Below are 20,698 nucleotides of genomic sequence, written 5' to 3'. Positions count from 1 at the left end.
GAACCCACTGAGGGGAACACACTCAAATATTTACAAATCAAATGTTAAAAAAAATAACAGTACATAACAGAGAGATGATTTACAAGGAAAAATATCATCTCCACAAAACTATACATTCGACTGTTTCCCTCCAGCCAAGATCTCTGGTCAGAGTCATGGCAAAAGTAAGTAAACTCATTCTAAGACAAAGACAGAAAGCAATTAGAAAACATATAGGGGTATAGAAGACACAGCAAGTACCTCCCTGCCCACTATGGGAGGTAGGGAACCCCACCCAGGATAGAGGGAAGTGAGGGCGAGGGGCTCTATCAATTGAGCTATCGGGACCCCTTGTTTAACAAGCAATTCCACTCACCTTGATGCCGTTGAATATCTCGGACAACAAACTGCTTCTCTCGTCTTTGAACTCCATCATCCGTGTTTGCCACCGCTCGTAAAAGAGGCCAATGAAACCGTTGAGAGGGACGGTGAGAATCATAACGCCCAACCCGGCAAACACGGCTACTCCAAGCTGATCGTACAGAAGGTAGAAAGCAATCACAACCTGCATGGGATGAGAGAAAACGCGCTTTTAATCTCTCCTTATCCTCTATTTTTTAAAGTTTTTTTTTTCCGGAAACGTCAAATAGTCACAATATAAGATAAGAGTTGTTTTTTAATATTTTTTTTACCCGAACTCTCGTTTTCCGTTGTTTTTATATAGAAGTTTAATGGCGTGCATGCATGTGGCACCCTTTGGTGATTTTTTTAAAAAAAAGCCAAAAGGCATAGATTTAGTTATAATTTGGCAAAATGGACTCAAAAATGAAATCAGCACATGGTTGCGATTGAACATGTCTGGACAGATTCGTTGGGTTAAAATGTTACAAACATTTAATTCAACAAAAGCTGAGCACTTTGCACAAAGTTGCTCGAATGATATGCGCGCATGAACACCAGAACTGAGATCAGAATATTTGGGACGGCGTTTTGTAGACATTGTGGATTTGTATTCGGGTGGGGAGGGATTATTAATGGCAGAAATACTGAGCGTATCAACCAAAACGCGACTCAGACCTATATCAGCGAATTTCTTGAAGGAACCGTCTTCCCATTTGTTGGAAATCAGAATGATAAAGTGGTAATATTCCAGCATGATAAAACGCCAACACATGGACAAACATCTGCTTTCCTGAAAAATCCAAATGTACGGTCCAGTCAAAGCAGTTAGAAAAAATGCAAGAAAAAAAAGGGTATCCTGGAATATCAACCTGCCTCGATTAGAGATTGAACCTCAGACCTCCTGTTTACCGGTGAGATTTTTTGGATGCTTTTTCTTTCGTCGTGTTTTTTGTGGGTTTTTTTTTGGTCTATTTTGCCTGGCATCATTTCAAAAAAAGCTCTTAAGATTATTTTTTTTCACACCAGTGCCTGCTTCGCAAGTTTTCATTAACTAAACTAATGTTTTTGTTTTGCTTTTTGTTTGTTTGTTTTTGTCCAATTAGTCGGTCAGTTTCAAATTAATTTTATTTTAAAAGGGTGTCAAAAGATATGATGCCCTGTACTTGAAGATAAAGACCTACCTGTGCTGGCGCTGAAAACAACAGATGGATGTAGAATGAAACCTCCTCCACTTTCTGTGCACTAACAGACATCAGATTGTTAATTTCTCCCTTGGACGACTCGTCTCCAATTCGGGCTGCAGTCAGAGACTAAATAAAATAAAAATAAAAATGAATACTTGTATATCGCATTTGTATGGGGTTATCATGCTCACTACGCTCAAACAATTTTCGTTTAGTCTCATGGCATTTGATAAGATGCAAGAAACCCAAGGCAATAATTTCCTAATGGCACTTCGATGAGATCCTTCATTGCCAATAGCCAGGTACTCATCCACACCTAAGTCGAGTACATAAACCGTCAGTAAAGCATACATTTCGATTTTTTTTTTCATGGTAACCTAAAAACTGTAAACTTGTCAAATATTGTATTCATATAACCTTTTTTTCTATTTGCTATTGCGTATGGTGACGACATACTTGCATTTCTTTCAGGGCAGAACGTCTTCAAGAGTTGTACTTTTTATATTAAGCTCTAAATTGCCTTTCTGAACGAGAGAACGCCAGGATCAGAATAAATTAAGGTCACCCAGTCGACTAAATGCCACGCCTAACATTGCTCGACTTTTGTAACTGGTCAAAACATCACACAGCTGTGCCACCGCCGCCATGAAACCAGAGGGAGATGGAAAAATGGTTCCTGTAAGAATATATGGAACGTATTTGTTTCCAACGTGTCTTGACAGTATCATTTTATATCGGGCTAAAAATCTAAGGTATAAAATGCGAGTTCCAGCGGTGGAAGGAAAATGTAGAGTCTCAAACAACGAAAAAATATGAGTCTAGACGGCTCAGAGGTAGAGCATTCTTCTCCCAAGCAAAGGGACCAGTAACGATCCCGGGTCAAGTCAATGTTCTATTTTGTTCTGAAACTAACCCTGTCCAACAAGCAGAAATCAGGTGGCTTGGTCTGTTCCATCTGGTAGAAGTATGCGATAGACTCGCGTTCTATTGGCAGTTGCTACTGTTGGTTTAATGACACAGAAATCTGAATGAGCTTCATGGGCCTCCACTCTGGATCATGGAGAATTAAAATTAAAGTGCAGACAATCTTAACTCTAATCATTTTGCCTTTTTACTTAATTGCCATCACCGGGTTTATCCTAACAATGATTCAGATTGTTTGGTAATTCACATTTTTAGTATATAGTCGTGCCGATTTATTATTGGTGATGTTAGGTAAATAAATGCTTCCCTCGCGGTCCCAATTAATTAATAGTTAACAGTGGTAAAGGGAAAGGAAAAAATCGCATTCTCTAGAGAGAGAACCACATATCGGACATATTCCAAGAGAACTACTGCCCTAACCATAAAGTCATGTATAGGCACTTTTTTCACTATTTTGAAATCTTGGGACACATGAAAGCTGACGTAGTTGTCGAATTGATCATATCTATCTTAAATAGAAGACGGAATTACCAAGATTTTATTCGCAGGCATAATCACAAAATGAGCTAAGGTGGGGTGACTAGGTCAATACCATACTGCGTGGGGGGGGGGGGGAATCGAACCGCGTACTTTCTGGGTACAAGACAAAGACCATACCGCCGTCCCACCTTGTCCCCACCCCACCCCCTCTACCCTTCCATTATTTATTTTTAATCTAAACCATATTATACTAGCTATAGAGAAATCTATCAATTAAGTCAAACGTTTAGGTGACCTTAAGTATGTCAAATAGACTCAAACCCGAGATTTCTCACACAGCGACAATTTGTATTGTCAGCTTGCTCTTACATTGTAGCATACTGATTGCTTTTGGACTAATGAAATATTGCCAACTATTTTTACGACCTACGCTTCATCCATAGTAATTGATCACCTATCTGTATTGTCAGAAACTTGTGCATATTTATAATAGAAATGGTAATATGTAATAGAAACATTTAATAGCCATCGTAATATATTGTACTCGCTTTTGTTTATAGCGACGACATACTCGCATACTTTCAAGAGATGACGTATACAAAAGGTGTACCTTTCACAAGCAGTGAATTTATGGATACTTTGTGAACAGCTCGAGTTAGTACGTAGGTATTGAACACAGTATTAAATGCCTGATACACACAAAAAAAAGGCCGAGCAATTGATGCCAATTGAGCAAGAATCTTTAATTTAATATGATTTTTATCTTGCTGCATGTAATAGACTAATTCTCCTCCTCCACCTATCCTGACCAGGGTGTGAATATTGAAAACAAATGGATGAACAATTCTCTTCATTTCCAGACATCACACAGGAAACTTACATGTTTACATCTAGTCTACAATACTGTTTCACATTTAATTTGGTATCATTTTAATTCTCCGTGTATTAACCCCCTCTAATTTTCCAGTTATCATTGTAATGTTAGTTTATGTTCTTTGATTCTTATAATGAATAAAATCCATCAAATCTCCATAAAATCCCATCAAGCATCAACATGGAGGTGGAACCAGGCAGTCTAGTGGCCGGATGCTCTTGGTCCTATCGCAAAATGTTGTTGAAGATTTTTTTCTTAAGTATAATAATATTCCACTAGATGTGCTCAATTCGCTTTACAAGGATTCCCAAGCTTAAGGCAACACTCAACATGTAAGACGAGACATGACGTCAGAGAGGCGCTATTACCATTTTATTCCGATAATGACAACTCCCTTACCAGTCAGGTATTTATTTTACATAAGTGCTGGTTAGAGAATGTTAGGTAAGAAGACTTTTTCAAAAACTAAACATTGTGCTATTCGCAGCGGGGTTCGAATCATATTTCTCAGACTAAAGGTTTTGTTCAATCTTTGTTAAAAATGATATGTGCATGAATTTGCTCTAAATTATATGAGTGTACTTTTATAATGTTTAAAACGTATTCGTTTTAACTTTCGTAAACCTCAGCGTAAATTTACTAGACGTCTAATTCCTTTCGTCTCGTTTTGTGTACGGTTTAATAAAAGCATTTTGTTTTTAAAATATGAATGAGTAAGAATAATGCATATTGTGCATTTTAACTACCAACCTGATAGTGAAAGGAGGCATGGACTCGGTTGGTAGTTGCTGAGGTCAATTACTTGATTTGTTTCTTATAAGGAGACGATGAGGCGGGTGATGTGTTTGCAAGTTATAATATTATTATCATAAAACAAGACGATGAGGCGGGTGATGTGTTTGCAAGTTATAATATTATCATAAAACAAGCGATATTCTGTTCACGTGTTAAGGATGGCAGAGTGGGGGAAATTTTAGTCTAGCAATACTTCACCATTGATACAGAGCTAGGTTCTTCATAGCATCGCATTGTAGTAGTACTCACAAACAAATATCAAAGAATAGCATTTATTGCCATCATTTGTGCATTTGATTGTTTTCAGAATTAATCTTAGAACAAAGAATATTTCATGCGAATCCACAATGTTTCTACTTTTATTGTTTATTTGATTACCAAAATGATCCATGGAGCCATTTTAGGAGATATCAGCTCTAATAACATGTACTTATTTGTTTGTTTACAAATATTTTTTATATCAGTTTGAAGGATAAAGTTACCTGGTGCCATGACAAGCTTACTCAATTTTTCATTGTGATCGTTCGGTGGATAAATCTTAAATGAAGATGAAGCCGTGTGGCGAACATGAGGCCTACAATGTGACTGTTCTTTATCGAAGGTTATGACGATAGTATTACTTTTATCAACAGTGACCGATATAATCTACTGTGAAATCTTTGACTCTACATTTATTAAAGCTGATATTTGTGATGTTAAAACTAGGGTATTCAAAAGTTGCACGCGTCACTTTACATGAAAAACAGAGGAAAAACTACATTATTTGGTTCGGAGACAAAAGTTGTGTTGGTGATAGTTCAGACAATTATGAACATTGTTATATTCACGAGTTGTGTCCCAAAGTTAAATGTTGCCAAAATATCAACGTCGATTTACATGGAGAAGAAGGGAGATCTTACGTGTAGATGGGTAGGTAGGAAATACATGTCAGAATTACCATAGAAAATGCGTTTGATAATTTCAGGCGAATTACGCCAAAGGTATCCACAAAACTAAAATTGACCTCTATAAAGATCAGAGGGGGGGGGGGGGGGGGGGGGGGAGGGGGTCCTACCTTATCACCACGTTGTGCAGTGTTCTGACCGTGGGACAGAGACCATTGTCATGGTCAACGCGTCTTTTAACAAAACGTGGCTTGCGTTTCATTGGTGTCATTGCTATGTGGTCTTGTGATATGACACTCGCTTTCGGATCGGAAGGTCCTTGATTCGAGCCTCGCTCGGTGCATAGTTGAGTCCTTGGGAAAGACTCTTTACTCACATTCTCTTACCGTACTCAAGAGCAAAATGAGTAGCTGGCCGTTAACAGATTTATCTCTGTCGGAAAAAAAACATTGTATTATCGCCTAACAGGCGTCAAGTTTTGTTCTTTATGTTACGTATTGCTGTTGGTCAGGGACGCTTTGTAAGGCGCTTTGAGCACCTTTAGTGGGTATTGCGATATATAAAAGCTCAACTTTCTTCTTTTTTTTTTTTAAAGTTCTTGATTTCTGTCAGAAGTCGTATTGTAATACCTCCTGCTCCACATTAAGATAATTCAAGAATAATATATGGAGGTGAAAGTTGATGGGATGAAACATTCTATCTCTGAAGTTCTTCACACATCTACAATTATTTGCCTACTTCGTCATCAATCGGTTAGACATGCAATTTTAATCATACCCGTATTTTGATAGGAACAAAGGAGAAATGGGCTCTTACAATCTATTATAGTACAGTATTATATTATATTATAATTTTTGTGGAAATACGTTAACCTTTAAACTTGTATATTCTGTACGTTTTAGTCAAATGCTCAAAAGCCGAAAACTTTTCTCAATTCAACTTCGTAATGACTAGGTGGATCCAACCATACCAAATGAAACAGAAAAAGGTAAATGTACTCATAGCGCTTTATGAGGGGTCCCAGCCAACAACAGAGAGACAAGAAATGCATCATGTAAGGCACTGTCATATCTTTTCAACTGAGACAGCGCCGTTACCGTTATCGTCCAGGTACTCATTTTACAACTGTAAATCGTGAGAAAATGGAAGTTAAGAGCCTTTCCAAGAATATATCAAGATTTGAACCTTTGAGCTGAAGCACCCAAGTAAGCCGAGAATAACTGGTATAGACAATACCTTCCTGTAGATGGCGTTAACGAGAGCAGCCTTCATCCTGATGGCAGACCTCCTTGTGTAGAATAGAGCTTGGTTTGATACCACCGATGTGATTGTGTTGACAGCCAGGTAGGATACAGCCAAGACGTAACCGCGCCATTTGTGATAATTGTCTTTATACGTGATGTAATCCAACAGTGCTCTGTAATGTTTGGGATAATGAAGAACTTGCGAATCCGTAATAAAATATGTAATCTTTGGAAAACAATGACATGAATCTAAAAAAAAAAAAAAAAACAGAAGAAAAATGTACCAAGTAGCTGCTTGGTCTCAAACTCTCCTTTAGCTAAAAAACAAAAATTAATTCTACTGACCAGAAAATCTATCAATACTTACTCTGTTATTTTGGGTGTCAAAAATGTGAAGCAATCAAAAGCTGCCTTGATAGTCTGTGTGACAGATTATATATAATATTGTCAGTAGGACGTTAGTTTTGTTTTTATAACAAATCTAAAAATTTTAATTACTTGAAGTTTATCGGTCATGAAAAAGAAAAAAAAATAGGAACCGGAAGAACATTCATTCTCTATGTGATAGTCTACCATAAGATGATCTTAATTCCCCACTTAAACAGCAGCACAGGATCATATTATGAAGGAAGAACTCAGATTTTAACACGATACATAAATAAATAATATGCTACCCACCGCCTCAGAATAATATCATATAAAGGAGAATAAGACGCCAAAAAGTAAATTTTAAATTAATTGGATTTGAAGATAGAATCTTAGGTCTTTTGGAAATAAAGAGACTGCAATCAAATTCAATCTCCTAAATAAACAGTATACATTCAATCCTAGTCTCACATTTTAAAATGTTCATTATCTAAGTCTACTTCGGCATAATACCGTTTCGAGACGACGGGTCACTTGTTCCATTATAGAGATGCAATCAACAATACAATAAATAGCGTTTCTCAAAACAAGATATGTTCTCCCTCATAGCCAAAAACTTGGGGCAAGACCCGAGAAAAACAAAATTAAATGATCTCATTCCAGGAGAAGGACAAAAATGTTACATGGGTCGCTAGACAGAGGACTTGTGTGACATCCATCAGGCCAAGGAGGCCAACGATCAAAGCCAAAATAGAATGGACAAATTTATGTTACAAGGGTATACAATATTCAGGAAGGTTGTGAACTTGTGAAATCCGCCGGCACAAGGAGGTCAACGTTCTAACAATAATATATCTTTATTGTCCCCAAAAAGTGGCAATTTGTCATTTGGTTACACATTTATAACAATACGATATTGACATAGACACACTCGCACAAGATGCACACTAGTAACATAGTAGTTATCGTAAAAAAAAAAAAAACAAAAGAAAAAAAAACACAAAAAACAAACAAACAAACAAACAAAAACAACGGCATCAACAACAACATCCATCATCATCATCGTCATCATCATCATCATCATCATCATCATCATCATCATCATCATCATCATCATCATCATCATCATCACAACAACATTCCTAATATTTCCGTTACAATCCTTCACATCCACCATTCCCCTATAACACCATTCACCATCTTCATCATACTCCATATTATATTATTATTATTCGTGTAACAAGCTATGAGAGGGAAAGCCTGTGGTCCTCCTCTCTCTCCCCTCTTCTCTCTCTCTCTCTCTCTCTCTCTCTCTCTCTCTCTCTCTCTATTACCTACACACACACACACACACACGCATATATATATATTTATGGACAATAAAGATCTATTATTATTATTATTATTATTATTATTATTATTATATATATATATATAATATATATATATATATATATATATATATATATAATATATATAAATATATATATATATATATATATATATATATATATATATATATATATATATATTATATATATAATATATATATATATATATATATATATATATATATATATATATATATATAATGAAAAAAAGTTACAGTAAAGTTGCATATAATGAGATTTCCTAATCAAATTTACAATTTAGATTATTATTTGGGTGCCAAACACTATTTAATATTATCAACACATCAACAGAAACGTACATACAAATTCATAAATCTCCAGCTCACTCTCTATCTATCTATCTATCGATCTATTCATTTCTCTCTCTCTCTCTCTCTCTCTCTCTCTCTCTCTCTCTATCTCTCCCTCTCTCTCTCTCTCTTTCTTCCTTCCTCTATCCATTCCCCTCCTTTATTGTTTTGCATTGTTCAGACTTTTGCAGACTTATGAAGCATTTACTGATTTAATTGCAGAAGGAACGAAAGTCCTTTTGTATTTGTTGGTTCTGCAGTGTGCTAGAGCATACCTTCTACCTGGTGGGAGAATTTTAAATTCTTGATGAAGCACATGGTTTTTGTTATTAATGATAGAAACAGCTTTTTTATTGAGATGTTTTTGATGCAAATGTTCAACACCATCCAGAGGGGAATTTATTATTTTACTCGATTCTTTGATAAGTTTATTTATCTTTGATTTTTCTCTTACCCCACATCCACCATGCCACACTGTAATGCCAAATGTAATAACGCTCATAATGAAGGAGTTGAAAATTTGCAGCATGGTCTTTTTGCTGACATTAAAGGATCTTAATTTTTTCAGAATTCTTGTATTAGTTTTTTACCCATAGTGTCGATATGATGTTTGGAATTCAAAATGTGACTAAGCGTTATGCCCAAGTATTTAAAATCATCTACAATTTCTACATCAACATTTCCTTTTGTAACAGGTTTAAAATGTCCGTATTTTCTGTTGTTGGTAAAAATTTGTTCTCTAGTTTTTGAGGTATTAATTTCAAGAAAATTGTGCTGGCACCAGTCTACAAATTTATTAACTTGATTAAAATATTCGGCTTCAGATTCTTTATCTGTTATGAGACCTAGTATAGCAGTGTCGTCATCATATTTAATTCCTGACAGTTTTCAAATGAAGCTCTACAATCATTAGTGTATAGAATGTAGAGAATTGGGGAGCAAACGCATCCCTGGGGACAGCCATTTGAGAGATGTTTCATACTTGAGACATGCCCATTCATCTTTACCCACTGTGGTCTCTGTGTTAGAAAACTCCTGAACCAACCAATCAGGTAGTCTGGTATGTCTATGGCACGTAGTTTGGTCAACAGCATGTCAGTGTTCATCGCGTTAAAAGCTGATGAGAAGTCTACATATAGAATCCTCGCCAGATTTGAGGACTTCTTGTCGAGAAATTTCCCCACTCCGTTTATTACGGTCAGTATTGCATCTTCCACGCTGAGTGAATGCTGGTATGCGAATTGTTGTTTATCCAGTATTTTCGAGTCGTATACTGTCTGAAGAAGCTCGCATTTTATTATTTTCTCCAAGCATTTCATCACAATTGATGTCAGGGCAACCGGTCGGTAGTCGTTGAACGCCACTGGGTAGCGCTTCTTCGGTACTGGCACGATAACGGACGTTTTCCATAGCAGTGGTGCAGACTGTTCATCGATGGAACGTTGAAATATTTGTGTGAAAGGCACCGCCAGTTGGTTGTGAGAGTATTTCAATATGAGACTGTGTATGCTGTCTGGACCGGGTGCTTTCCGTTCCTTACAACGTTTATATAATTCCGCCACAACTGTTTCTTCTAGTTCTGGGAATGGCTTTCTATTGATTGTTGAAGTTGAAGTTGATGCTGTGTCGATTTTTGGTAGACACGTGTCGAAGCGGCAGTAAAAGGTGTTGAGTTCATCAACATCTATGTTTACATTACCAGATGGGAGTCGTGTTTTCTTTGGTTCTGCCCCTCCCATTTCACGAATCATTTCCCACGCTTTCATGGAATTTCCCGATTTTAGTTTTTGTTCCATTTTTCGTTTGTACGCTTCCTTTTCTTGTTTAATGACGATTTTTGATTCTTTCTCTTTAGCGTGTGTTTGTGTTCTGTCACCGCTAATGTATGCGATCTTCTTTTCATGTAGGGCATATTTCAGACGTTTAGTTACCCATGGTTTGTTGTTGGGGAAAATTCTAATTTTTTCTTTTTAACACATGACTCAACACAGAATGTTATATAGTTTGTCACCACGTCAGTCCATTCATCAATCGTTCCATCTAGTGGCATTAACGTATCCCACATCCAACATTCAAAGCAAGCATTGAGACAGTCTATTGCTTCTAGTGACCACGCGTTTTGATGTTTAATTATTGGTTTTCCTTTTTTCAATTTAGACACATATTTTGGTATCAGGTGTATTGTGTTGTGGTCGGAGTTGGAAATCGGTTGTTTACAGATTGATGTGAAGGTGTCTTTTATGTTACAGCGACACAGGTCAAGTGTGTTGTTATGACGAGTCTTGCAAGTGACAAATTGATTGAGTCCGGAGATTGTGTGTTGGCAATTGTTGAAATCGCTAATAATTATTAAGGGGCTGTCCGGGTATCTGAGTAGCAGTCGCGACGTGTGCTTCGTCACTATTTGAGCTCGGGGGAATGTAAACAATAACAATGTTGACGATACTCAACTCTCGGGGTAGATAGTGAGAGCGTAGGGACAGCGATAAAAGTTCGATGTCATGTGTGTTGATTTGTGTTACTACGAGTATATTTACGGTTTTACACCATCTGTCGTTCACATAGATGCAAACACCTCCCCCTTTATTTTTCCCTAGTGAGGAATCTCTGTCATTCCTAAACAATGAGAAATTGTCCAAAGCAAAACTTCTATCACTGTCTTGGGGTGACAACCACGTTTCTGTTTCGCTTTCCTCGTTTCCTTTTTCTTTTCCTTTTCTTTCTGAGTGACGTAATAATAGTATCATTGTAGGCTAATGTAGTGGTTAGTCGTGGTAGTGTAGGTCTAAGTTCTATGAGACGATCTCTAGAGTAAACATACCTTTCGCCATTTTGCAATTTTGAATTCAGTCCGTGTTGTTGACAAGAAGCCGACTCGAAATACACAAACAACAGGACAATCAACACACAAAAACCAGTTCATTACGCCATACACCACAGGTTCCTCACATTATAAATAGAAAATGAAGTCACAAAATGAGAAAATGAAGTCACAAAACGCACAACAAGAAGACATTTCACAGACCAGCGTAACCAGGTGTCGCCATAGAGCAGCGCCGCCATCTTCCGATCACACGCTTATCAACCGTAAATGTGACCAATGGCTACATCTAGAAGAAGCAATCGGTGTAAGATTTGACTATTCTTTTATTGAGATTATTCCTCAAGAATTCCTTCTAAATTTCAGAGACATAAAACATCGTCGAAGACGAGTTATTAATCATGCTCTGTGAGTTTTAAAAAAGGGTCACATTCCTCAAAGTCCCAGCTACCCAATCACTACTCTGTATGCAGTTTCCGTGGGCAGTAAATATTACCTCAAACTGCAGTCATACACTTAACCAACTATCCAAATTAACCTGAGATACATAATCAAACAAACATATAAACAAACACATACACACATCGGGATGGAGAGAGTGAGAAAGGAGAGAGAGAGAGAGAGAGAGAGAGAGAGAGAGAGAGAGAGAGAGAGAGAGAGAGAGAGAGAGAGAAGGATGATCCAGTATTTTGTAAATCTATATAAAAATAAGCTAGTAAAACCTCATGTAACGCTTCCTATAACTCGATGCATATCACAGTCACTCTCGTGTAAAAGTACAGTTTCTTACTCACATCACTAGATTGGATTCGAGGATTTGAGACTGCTGGACAGTATGTCGTTTCACACTTGGAGTGCTTATAAACTTGGAAAAACTAGGGTTTCGCATACTTTACGGCTCTGAGGGTTCAATTTATTTTTTTTCTTTATTTTCGAACAATACTAGTTTATATTTCATAGCCACCGACTTACCAAAGCGCAAACCAACATAAGCCCATGACCTTTCATGAGAACTTTAAACACGGACACCTTTTTGAAAGCAGATTTTTTGTGATCTTCTTTTGTTTTCCCTTTATTGGAAATCAGTGGGGTTCGTTCATTGGACACAGGTGACATCCGTTCTTGGACATTCCCGTTTTGGATGGAAGAAGATGGTTCAGGACTTTGGGATGCTCTGGTGTAAGAAATGAGAAGATGACAATCTAAATTAGAAGAGTGACAAATCACATCAACACGATAGTATGTCGGAGTGGACCTGATTCTCACAATTGAATTCTGACCATTTTCCACTTCAAACTCAATTTTCTCCCTTTAATCTGTACTCGATGTAATGGCAGTTTAGGGAGAGAATCAATTTTAATTAAACTTTAAAATTATTTAACTTAATAATAGATTTTCTCTTGAACTGCAGACGCTGTATGTAATGCTAAACCGATGAATGTCTGGCACACACAGAAAATAACTGTCAGTCCGGGTGCTGTTGAGGGCATGCTGTTTATAATGAAATGAATAATAAAGAATGATTAGTGATAGGTCTCTTATGAAATTCGGGCACACAAGATGGCACGATCTCCATCAGTCTGTGAGATGTTCAAAAAACATCAAAATGATATCTTTTCACTTAACTGAACATTTAAATGTATATTATGTGACTTGTATATTAATGTATTTTTAATTGATGCCTTGTTCATGCTAATACTATTGTGATATTGGTTGTAGTGTAAACAAGTTGAGATTTCGACGAATGGTGCTACAGAATAGCAACTCGGTTAATCGCAACTTTCGGTTTAGCGCAACATTTCCCAAGAACTGGAATTAATCCTATATGAAAGTCATTGGTAAATTGCAACACACCACGACTAATCGTAACAAATTTTCGACCTCAAAACGTGGCAAGCTCAAGAAATCAATCAAACAAAGTCTGATGATTAAATCTCATCATGGGTGAAATCATGACAGGTTGAAGAATCGAGAGCGAATGGGGTTTAATGCTGAAGTAGCGTGTCATCACTCTATTGAAGTCAAAAGAAGGCGGGGCTTTGCAGTTCTGGTTTGTACGGTCATCTGTGACCTCATTAAAAATCTCAATCGCCTCATTCAAGAACTCTCTTTAACAGATTTGCCTCCATCATTAAAAACTATCTAGAAACATGTTTCTAAATATCTCGCCTCAGCAAAAAAACAAAACAAAAACAAAAACAGACGACCCTTGATGCCTGCTTAGGGGAATGACTGACATCAAACGCAAAGAAAAATGGGGGAATTTACAACCATGATAATAAAAAAAAAAAACAAAAAAATAAAAAAGAACAAAACAAAAACAAAGCAAAAGAAAGAAAAAAAACACAAAAGAAAAAAGAAAAACAAAACAAACAAAAAATTAATGAGGCCATGCAAGGGACCAAGCTCGTGTAAACTCAGAGGGAAACTGTTGCAAATATGGACAAGAAACGCAACTTCGGTTCATCGCAATATTTTCCCTGATCCCAAGGTGTTGCGTTTATCCGGAATGGACTGTATCTAAAAACCAAATCAAGGCAATAACTCGATCAAATTGAAAGGAATATTAGCAAAACTGTGCATGAGAATCGTTTAACACTAAATAAAGTTTTTATGTTTTTTTTTCAAGATGTTATAAAATATAGATAATTAGGAAGTAATTACATGTTAAATGTCGTTGGTCCTATTTGAATTTTGGACCTCTGGATGACTTTCAAGTGGTCAAACTGAAATTCCAGACAACCAAATAATTTTCAAGGATATCAATCTTACCAACTGTAAAGAAAAATACACTCTTACACGAATGTTACACAACTCGAGTTTTTCCCCCCTAGGCCTTGACTCCACTATTAGTCTTTATGTGTAAATTGCGTATTATCAGACATCGACATTTTCTTCAACGGGGACATGTTAATTGTGATCGCATTGGAAGAAAATGCAAGTGAAGGCAATTTTACAGCCGCAATATGAAATAAAATTATATTTAAATTTCCTCTCATTCCGCCGATATGATATCAGATAACACAATGATCGAAAATAGCTAAACTAACAGTTGAAACATATTTGCTTTGATTATCAAACCAGTTGACTGCAGTACTCTGGAAAAACTCGCATTAAAAATGTGGCCAGAAAACTCGTCCTTCAAATATCGATCGATTTAAATGACAATCACCTTGGAAAAAAAACAACAACCCTCAAACCTGGGACTTCGTCTTTTTCCAAAGTACGACAGTTAGCGTTTGTGGCTTGTGGTGCATGATACAGTACACTCTTCCATTTTGGTCAGAATGTTTCCATTTCATACATAGGTAATTAATATAACCAACAACTTGTCAAATACTCTTAAACATGAGAATTATTTGAAATCACACACACGTTAACATAACATGTTATTATTGTTAATAAATATATGAATTTTATATATATATATATATATATATATATATATATATATATATATATATATATATATATATATATATATATTAAAATTTTATTCCACTGTCAGGAGGCTTGAGGTTCTAGTCCAATAGGAGGCATAGGTACCTGTATTTTGTGATCATGTTTTCTTTGATTTTTTTTCCTTTTCATTTTTTTCTTTCAATAGCATTATATTATGCAGACATTTTCAGTTTAGTATATGGCAATAACCGACTGCTTTCTTCCAGCGTCAGTAAAAACTCATTAAATAAAGCGTTGTTATTGAAATCTCAACCTACTTGATTTTGCTGTTTTGGAGATCCACTTTCCTCTTTTCCTTCAGCCAAATCTTCAGAAACTTGGGCATGATAGACGCCAATCTTTCCGGTGGATTTAGATCAAAAATGTCGTCTTCCACTAGAGTTTTCTGGAAACCCAAAATGATCAGTCTGATCATTTGTCACGTATAGGATGCATGGGGAAGAAAAAGAAACAACATGAAATGGAAGACCGTTATAATATATGAATGAATGCGAGGTTACAACAATATAAAAATGTGAGCTTTTACGAATACATTGCACAACGTCCACTAAATGTACTCAATGTTAAGAGCAATACTGAACCTGTGGGACCACGCTGACTGGGTCCGTCAGATTATATAGATAAGTACTTTAAGGCGTGTTGCTTAAGACGATATCAGGCTGCTTGTCAGTGTAAGGAAGATTATATAGATTGGTAATGAGACTGTATTACAACTCACTTGTTCATCCAAAAAAACGTGAGACGGCTGGGAACAGACGACTTGAGCAACGGGCATTCCGACTGATTTGTATGAATGGGAGGGGGGGGGGGGGGGGGGGGGGGGGGGTTGGTGGGTGTAGTGGAAAAACTTGTTATTAATTATATCTTTATCAATGGGAGCCGTGATTGTACTGTCGTATTTTGTAGTAAATGTAATGATGATGATGATGATGATGATGATGATGATGATGATGATGATGATGATGATGATGATGATGGTGTTGATGATGATGATGATGATGATGATAATAATAATATTAATAGCAACCTTGATATTGTGTCCAGAAATGACTTGGTACTCTTCCCTTACACCAACCTCCACAAACGAGGCACTGATGAGTGATAAGAAGACTAATATGAAATATGCGATGAATATGATGAAACCAAAGCGATCTGTATTCTGTTTCTGTGAGGAAAAGAATAAAATTATCAGGATTTTAAATATTTGCTTATTCCTCTCCCGTAATGTACACAAAGAAGATTTTATTTTGCAATGAGTTTATAGTACAAAAATAAACAAAACGCATTTTTAGGTTTAGGCCAACAAACTTTTTTTTCATAATATACTAATCAAGAAGTTAAAATTACCTCCAAAATTGCCCCGAACTTGTCCCCAAAAAATCTTAAACCCGAAACTTCTTTGAAGTATTATTCTAGACTGTATTGATGAATAGTGAGGACTATTTTGGAAAAGTTGTGGCTGCGCGGTCGATATATTCTAGCTAAAATGTAAAAAAAATGCGTTTCGGTAGAAATGCCGCCATGAGGTAGGCAAGTTCTATATCATGGAAGAAGGAGTTCCCTGTCAATTTTTGCCTAGGCATCATGAACCGTCAGAGTGCTGAGCCATTTGCCAGCGTCGTGTGGCCGAACATTCATTTCCTACTAAGCTAGAGCGCTGCGGACTAACTCAAAGATGTCAGAACCCAAACTATTCTTTATTGGTTGTATGTAAGTTTTATAATTTATAAACATCAAGTGGGTATATAATTTTGTAGTTGTTGGATATATTAAAGCTTTTCTACACCCATTTTGTCTCCGATACATTGGCTTACTTACGTTCTCTTCCAAGTTGCTGTATAATGGAATGATGTTGACAAATAAGAGAAAGAGCAAGAAAGTCCATGAGACTGGTGAGGCGATGACTCCCTTCCTGCGCTCTGAGAAACTGACTAGTAAGAACAAAATCTGGGTGATATTTTTTTTAAAAATGAATAATTAAAATGTATGCTCACTTGAGGATTGAAAAATCTACAATATTAAATAATAATTTAAAGCGATGCATTTTAAAAACACACCGCATCATTGCTGGAGAAAATATAGCTACAGAACAAAAATAATCAATACTATCATCATTATTGTTATTATTATCTTGATTTTCTGGAACAATTATATATAATTCGCGACATAGAAAAATGAGAATCACCCTTTTTTCTATTTCTATTTTTGAAGATTTTGTTCTTGACTTGTTGATATAATAGATTTGGGACCAACTAAATGTTAAAATACTTTTTAAATCTCTAGATGAGGCCATTTCATGGAGACACCCTGAACTGCCTTCGTCTTTGATTTTGAGAAAATTGGTCTTGAATTTAGAAAATCGCAGTTAAAGCCTTCGTTTCATAAATTGCTCTAAATATTTTTATTTTATGTGGTCCTTGAATGGTTAAATAGACAGCGTTTATTTTGTGCAATTTTTTACAGAACTGACACTTTAAAAAAAATAATAAATTTGATATAGCTACACCAAAAGATAATTTTTGAAAATGGGCTAGATACATTGAGGTCACGTCAGAGCAAATTGCATTGCTAAAGTCAGAGTTTTGGGAGTCAAAAATACACTTTACGCGATTTCGTTTGTTCTTTGTTTGTTTGTTGGGTTTTCTTTTTGATGTTGCTGTTGTATAAGTCCTCCATAAGAGTCTACTCACTTCCTACTCACTTCATCTCTTATTGAAATTTATGGAGTCAAACGAAACCATTTTCATTTTTTTAAAACATTTTGTCACGAAATGTACAACATGAATCTTATTTGACATGTAAATATATGCAAAAATGTGTAGGTAGGCCTTATGACATCTAAAACTTACAAATGTGAAGATTTTTATCCCTTCAGAGACGTAAAGAGCTTGCGGTGTTGACTTTTGGTCATCGTCCAAGGAGCGTACAATTATGGTTGCTATAGCGATGCCTACTAAACAAATTAAGCATACCTGGAGAGAATATATCAATATCACATCAATATTGGACAGGACTTTTAGAACACAGTATAGTGTCAATGTAATATACCTCTACAACTTTACAAGCTTTTACGAGCCTGCCTTTGTGTGTATGTATGTGTATATCGGCCTTTTTCAAAAAACTGCCAAATTCCTGTCCTATGACGATAATTGGATCTTTGAAATATTTGATGCATATATTGTTAGCAAATACTTGCTTATACAGTCTCACTACACATTACTAACTTGTATGAAACATAAAAAACGAAAATCGAGAGAGATTCAGGATAGATATGACGTTTTGTATTGACTGGGGTAGAGGAAAATACCCTGTCCTTTTTTTTGCATGATGGCTTTAAGTCGAATTTTTAACAAAATGGAGTGTTTTGTTGTATACACCTATGAATTCACCTGATGCAAATTGCCATCTTCTATCATCCTCATAAAAGTTTGTAACAATCAGACATTTTCAAGTTTTATTATATATTAATAAAGTCTGTCCCCAAGGGGGCTACTCATTCCTGTAACAGCAGTGAAAATTAACCAATTAAAATCCTCTTAACAATAGAAGTGCAACTAACAATGTTTTATCGCCGTAGCTGCCCCTTTTCCATCACGGCCGAAACTACAAACACATGGTTTTTTCATTCAGTGTGATTTCCAGTTCAACACCGCTTCAAGAATGGTGAGTAATGTTCAACATTAGACCATGACCCTCATCCCTGTTACCAGGGCTTGTTATTTAAATTAGAACTTGTATTAAAAATAAAAAGTATCAGTTTATAGCTTTTTTAAGGCTCTAAATAATAGTCATACTTTAATGTTGGAGTAAATCATATTTTAGGGATAGTATGAATCAAAGCGAGATAAACTCATCCCTGTTACACTCATTCCTGTTACACCTTGTTTTGTAACAGGAATGAGGGATGTAACAGGAATGAGGAAAACATAACAGGAATGAGTAACAGGAATGAGGAATGTGAACTTTCATAAAATGAAACACATGTTTTATTGTCACTAAGTCCTTTGGAGCATAATGGCCCATAGAATCGGAGTCTATCCCTGTTGTTGTAGCATGAAACAGACATTTAACTTATGAATACGAGGTTGGTCTATAGCAAATTACATTCCCCAGCAGCACTGGTACCATGATATACACCTGGGTGAAGCAACCGGAATGAATTTCCTTGATTAAGGAAACCACTCTATGGTTGTGGAGGTTTTTGAACCTGTTACCTCCCAGTCGGGAGTCCCTTTCGGTAACCACTCGGCCACGGCGCCTCCACATGGTTTATCGATTCATAGCATATTCTTTTGTTTCATAAGGATGTGTTTGGTAAAGTGTTTTGTAAACCACTGAAGTGTTACAGGCCTGTGTCCATTGAAGTGGTAACATTCATTGTTACAACGTTACCACTAAAAACAATTTTTATTGTTTACATATTAATTTCTTCCATTGCTGAAAGACTATTTTTAGTGCAAAGTTACCTTGCCAATACCAAATGCCTAATGTCCAAACATAGTTTGTTGCCTGTTAGGCTCAGATACATTTTAGATGATTATTATGATTTTAACGGCCCGGTATCGCTTGTACAAATGTGACATTGTATCACATAATAGTCTTCTTTGTTTCTTGACTTTATTCATGTTACACCTTGTTTTGTAATAGGAATGAGGGTGGCGAAATGTAACTTGATATTATTGTTCATTTTCAAGCGTCATAGCTTTGATGTAACGATTGTTTTATTTTGTTTTTTATCACAAATGCCAAAAAAGCCATGATGTCAGCCGAGAGCAACGACTTTACCGTCAAAGACGAGATGGAGTTCCTATTCGACGTGCTGTTAATCTTAAAAAAGAACAAGACAAATACCAGAGCGACAAATCGAATGGAAAGAAAAAGTCCATAAAAGATAAGACACCAAGAGAACAACGCAAACAGAGAAAGAATTGGATAAAAAATTATCACACACACACTACAAACCGGAAACAGCAAAGTCTTGACCTGAGTTACACTCCTTCCTCACACTCAAAATCTCCACTCCACTATGTCTCTCGTCAAAGACATCAAGCTACTAAAACAGCCGATGAAACCTAAATGTTGAAAAGCCAAAGTCTTGAAGAAGTGAAAGGCTGTCCTCTCTTTCTCAATCGAAAAAGAAATCCGAAAAGTACAAAATGCGCTTGGACAGGTCATTAAAAATTAAAAAAACTTTCGTTGACATCCCGATCAAAAACTAGAAAAACTTTTGAAAGATAGCATAAAAAACAAGAAAGTGAAAAGAACATTACAAAATCATTTTGCACTCCTATAAGACATCAAACATTTGAGGAACAGAAGGCACATGTACACATCCGTAAAACATCTGGCAGCTGGTATGACTCAAAAAATATAAAGTCTTGGAAAAATTTGGAAACGACGTCAAATGCCTCCAAAATTTCCAGATCTTGTCAAGAAAATAGTAAGAGATTTTTTCCTGAAAGGTGACACTTCTAAATTAGCTCCAGGAAAGAGAAATACAAAAACAAGAAATAAAGTCAAGAAACAAAGATGACTAATATGTGATACAATGTCACATTTGTACAAACGATACATCTCTTCC

At 36.2% G+C, this 20,698-nt stretch overlaps 1 protein-coding gene across 7 annotated transcripts in view; it reads right to left on the bottom strand.

Moving 5' to 3' along the window:
- Positions 1–20,698, bottom strand: part of LOC144977237 (ATP-binding cassette sub-family C member 3-like) — a 70,789-nt gene that overhangs the window by 43,440 nt on the left and 6,651 nt on the right. For all 7 annotated transcript variants that reach the window (XM_078922246.1, XM_078922245.1, XM_078922249.1 and 4 more), the window contains 10 exons: positions 17,967–18,089; positions 16,936–17,064; positions 16,145–16,282; positions 15,836–15,897; positions 15,375–15,524; positions 12,628–12,829; positions 7,134–7,186; positions 6,759–6,939; positions 1,563–1,691; positions 356–544 (listed from right to left, as the gene is read on the bottom strand). In XM_078922246.1, the coding sequence (XP_078778372.1) occupies positions 356–544; positions 1,563–1,691; positions 6,759–6,939; positions 7,134–7,186; positions 12,628–12,829; positions 15,375–15,524; positions 15,836–15,897; positions 16,145–16,282; positions 16,936–17,064; positions 17,967–18,089 (1,356 nt within the window). The remainder of the gene's footprint in view (positions 1–355; positions 545–1,562; positions 1,692–6,758; positions 6,940–7,133; positions 7,187–12,627; positions 12,830–15,374; positions 15,525–15,835; positions 15,898–16,144; positions 16,283–16,935; positions 17,065–17,966; positions 18,090–20,698) is intronic.

The sequence above is a fragment of the Berghia stephanieae genome, chromosome 7 (assembly GCF_034508935.2).
Source record: "Berghia stephanieae isolate SIO BIC M18660-M18661 chromosome 7, UCSD_Bste_1.3, whole genome shotgun sequence".
In the NCBI taxonomy this organism is placed as follows: domain Eukaryota; kingdom Metazoa; phylum Mollusca; class Gastropoda; order Nudibranchia; family Aeolidiidae; genus Berghia; species Berghia stephanieae.
This window is presented reverse-complemented; position numbering and strand designations above follow the sequence as displayed.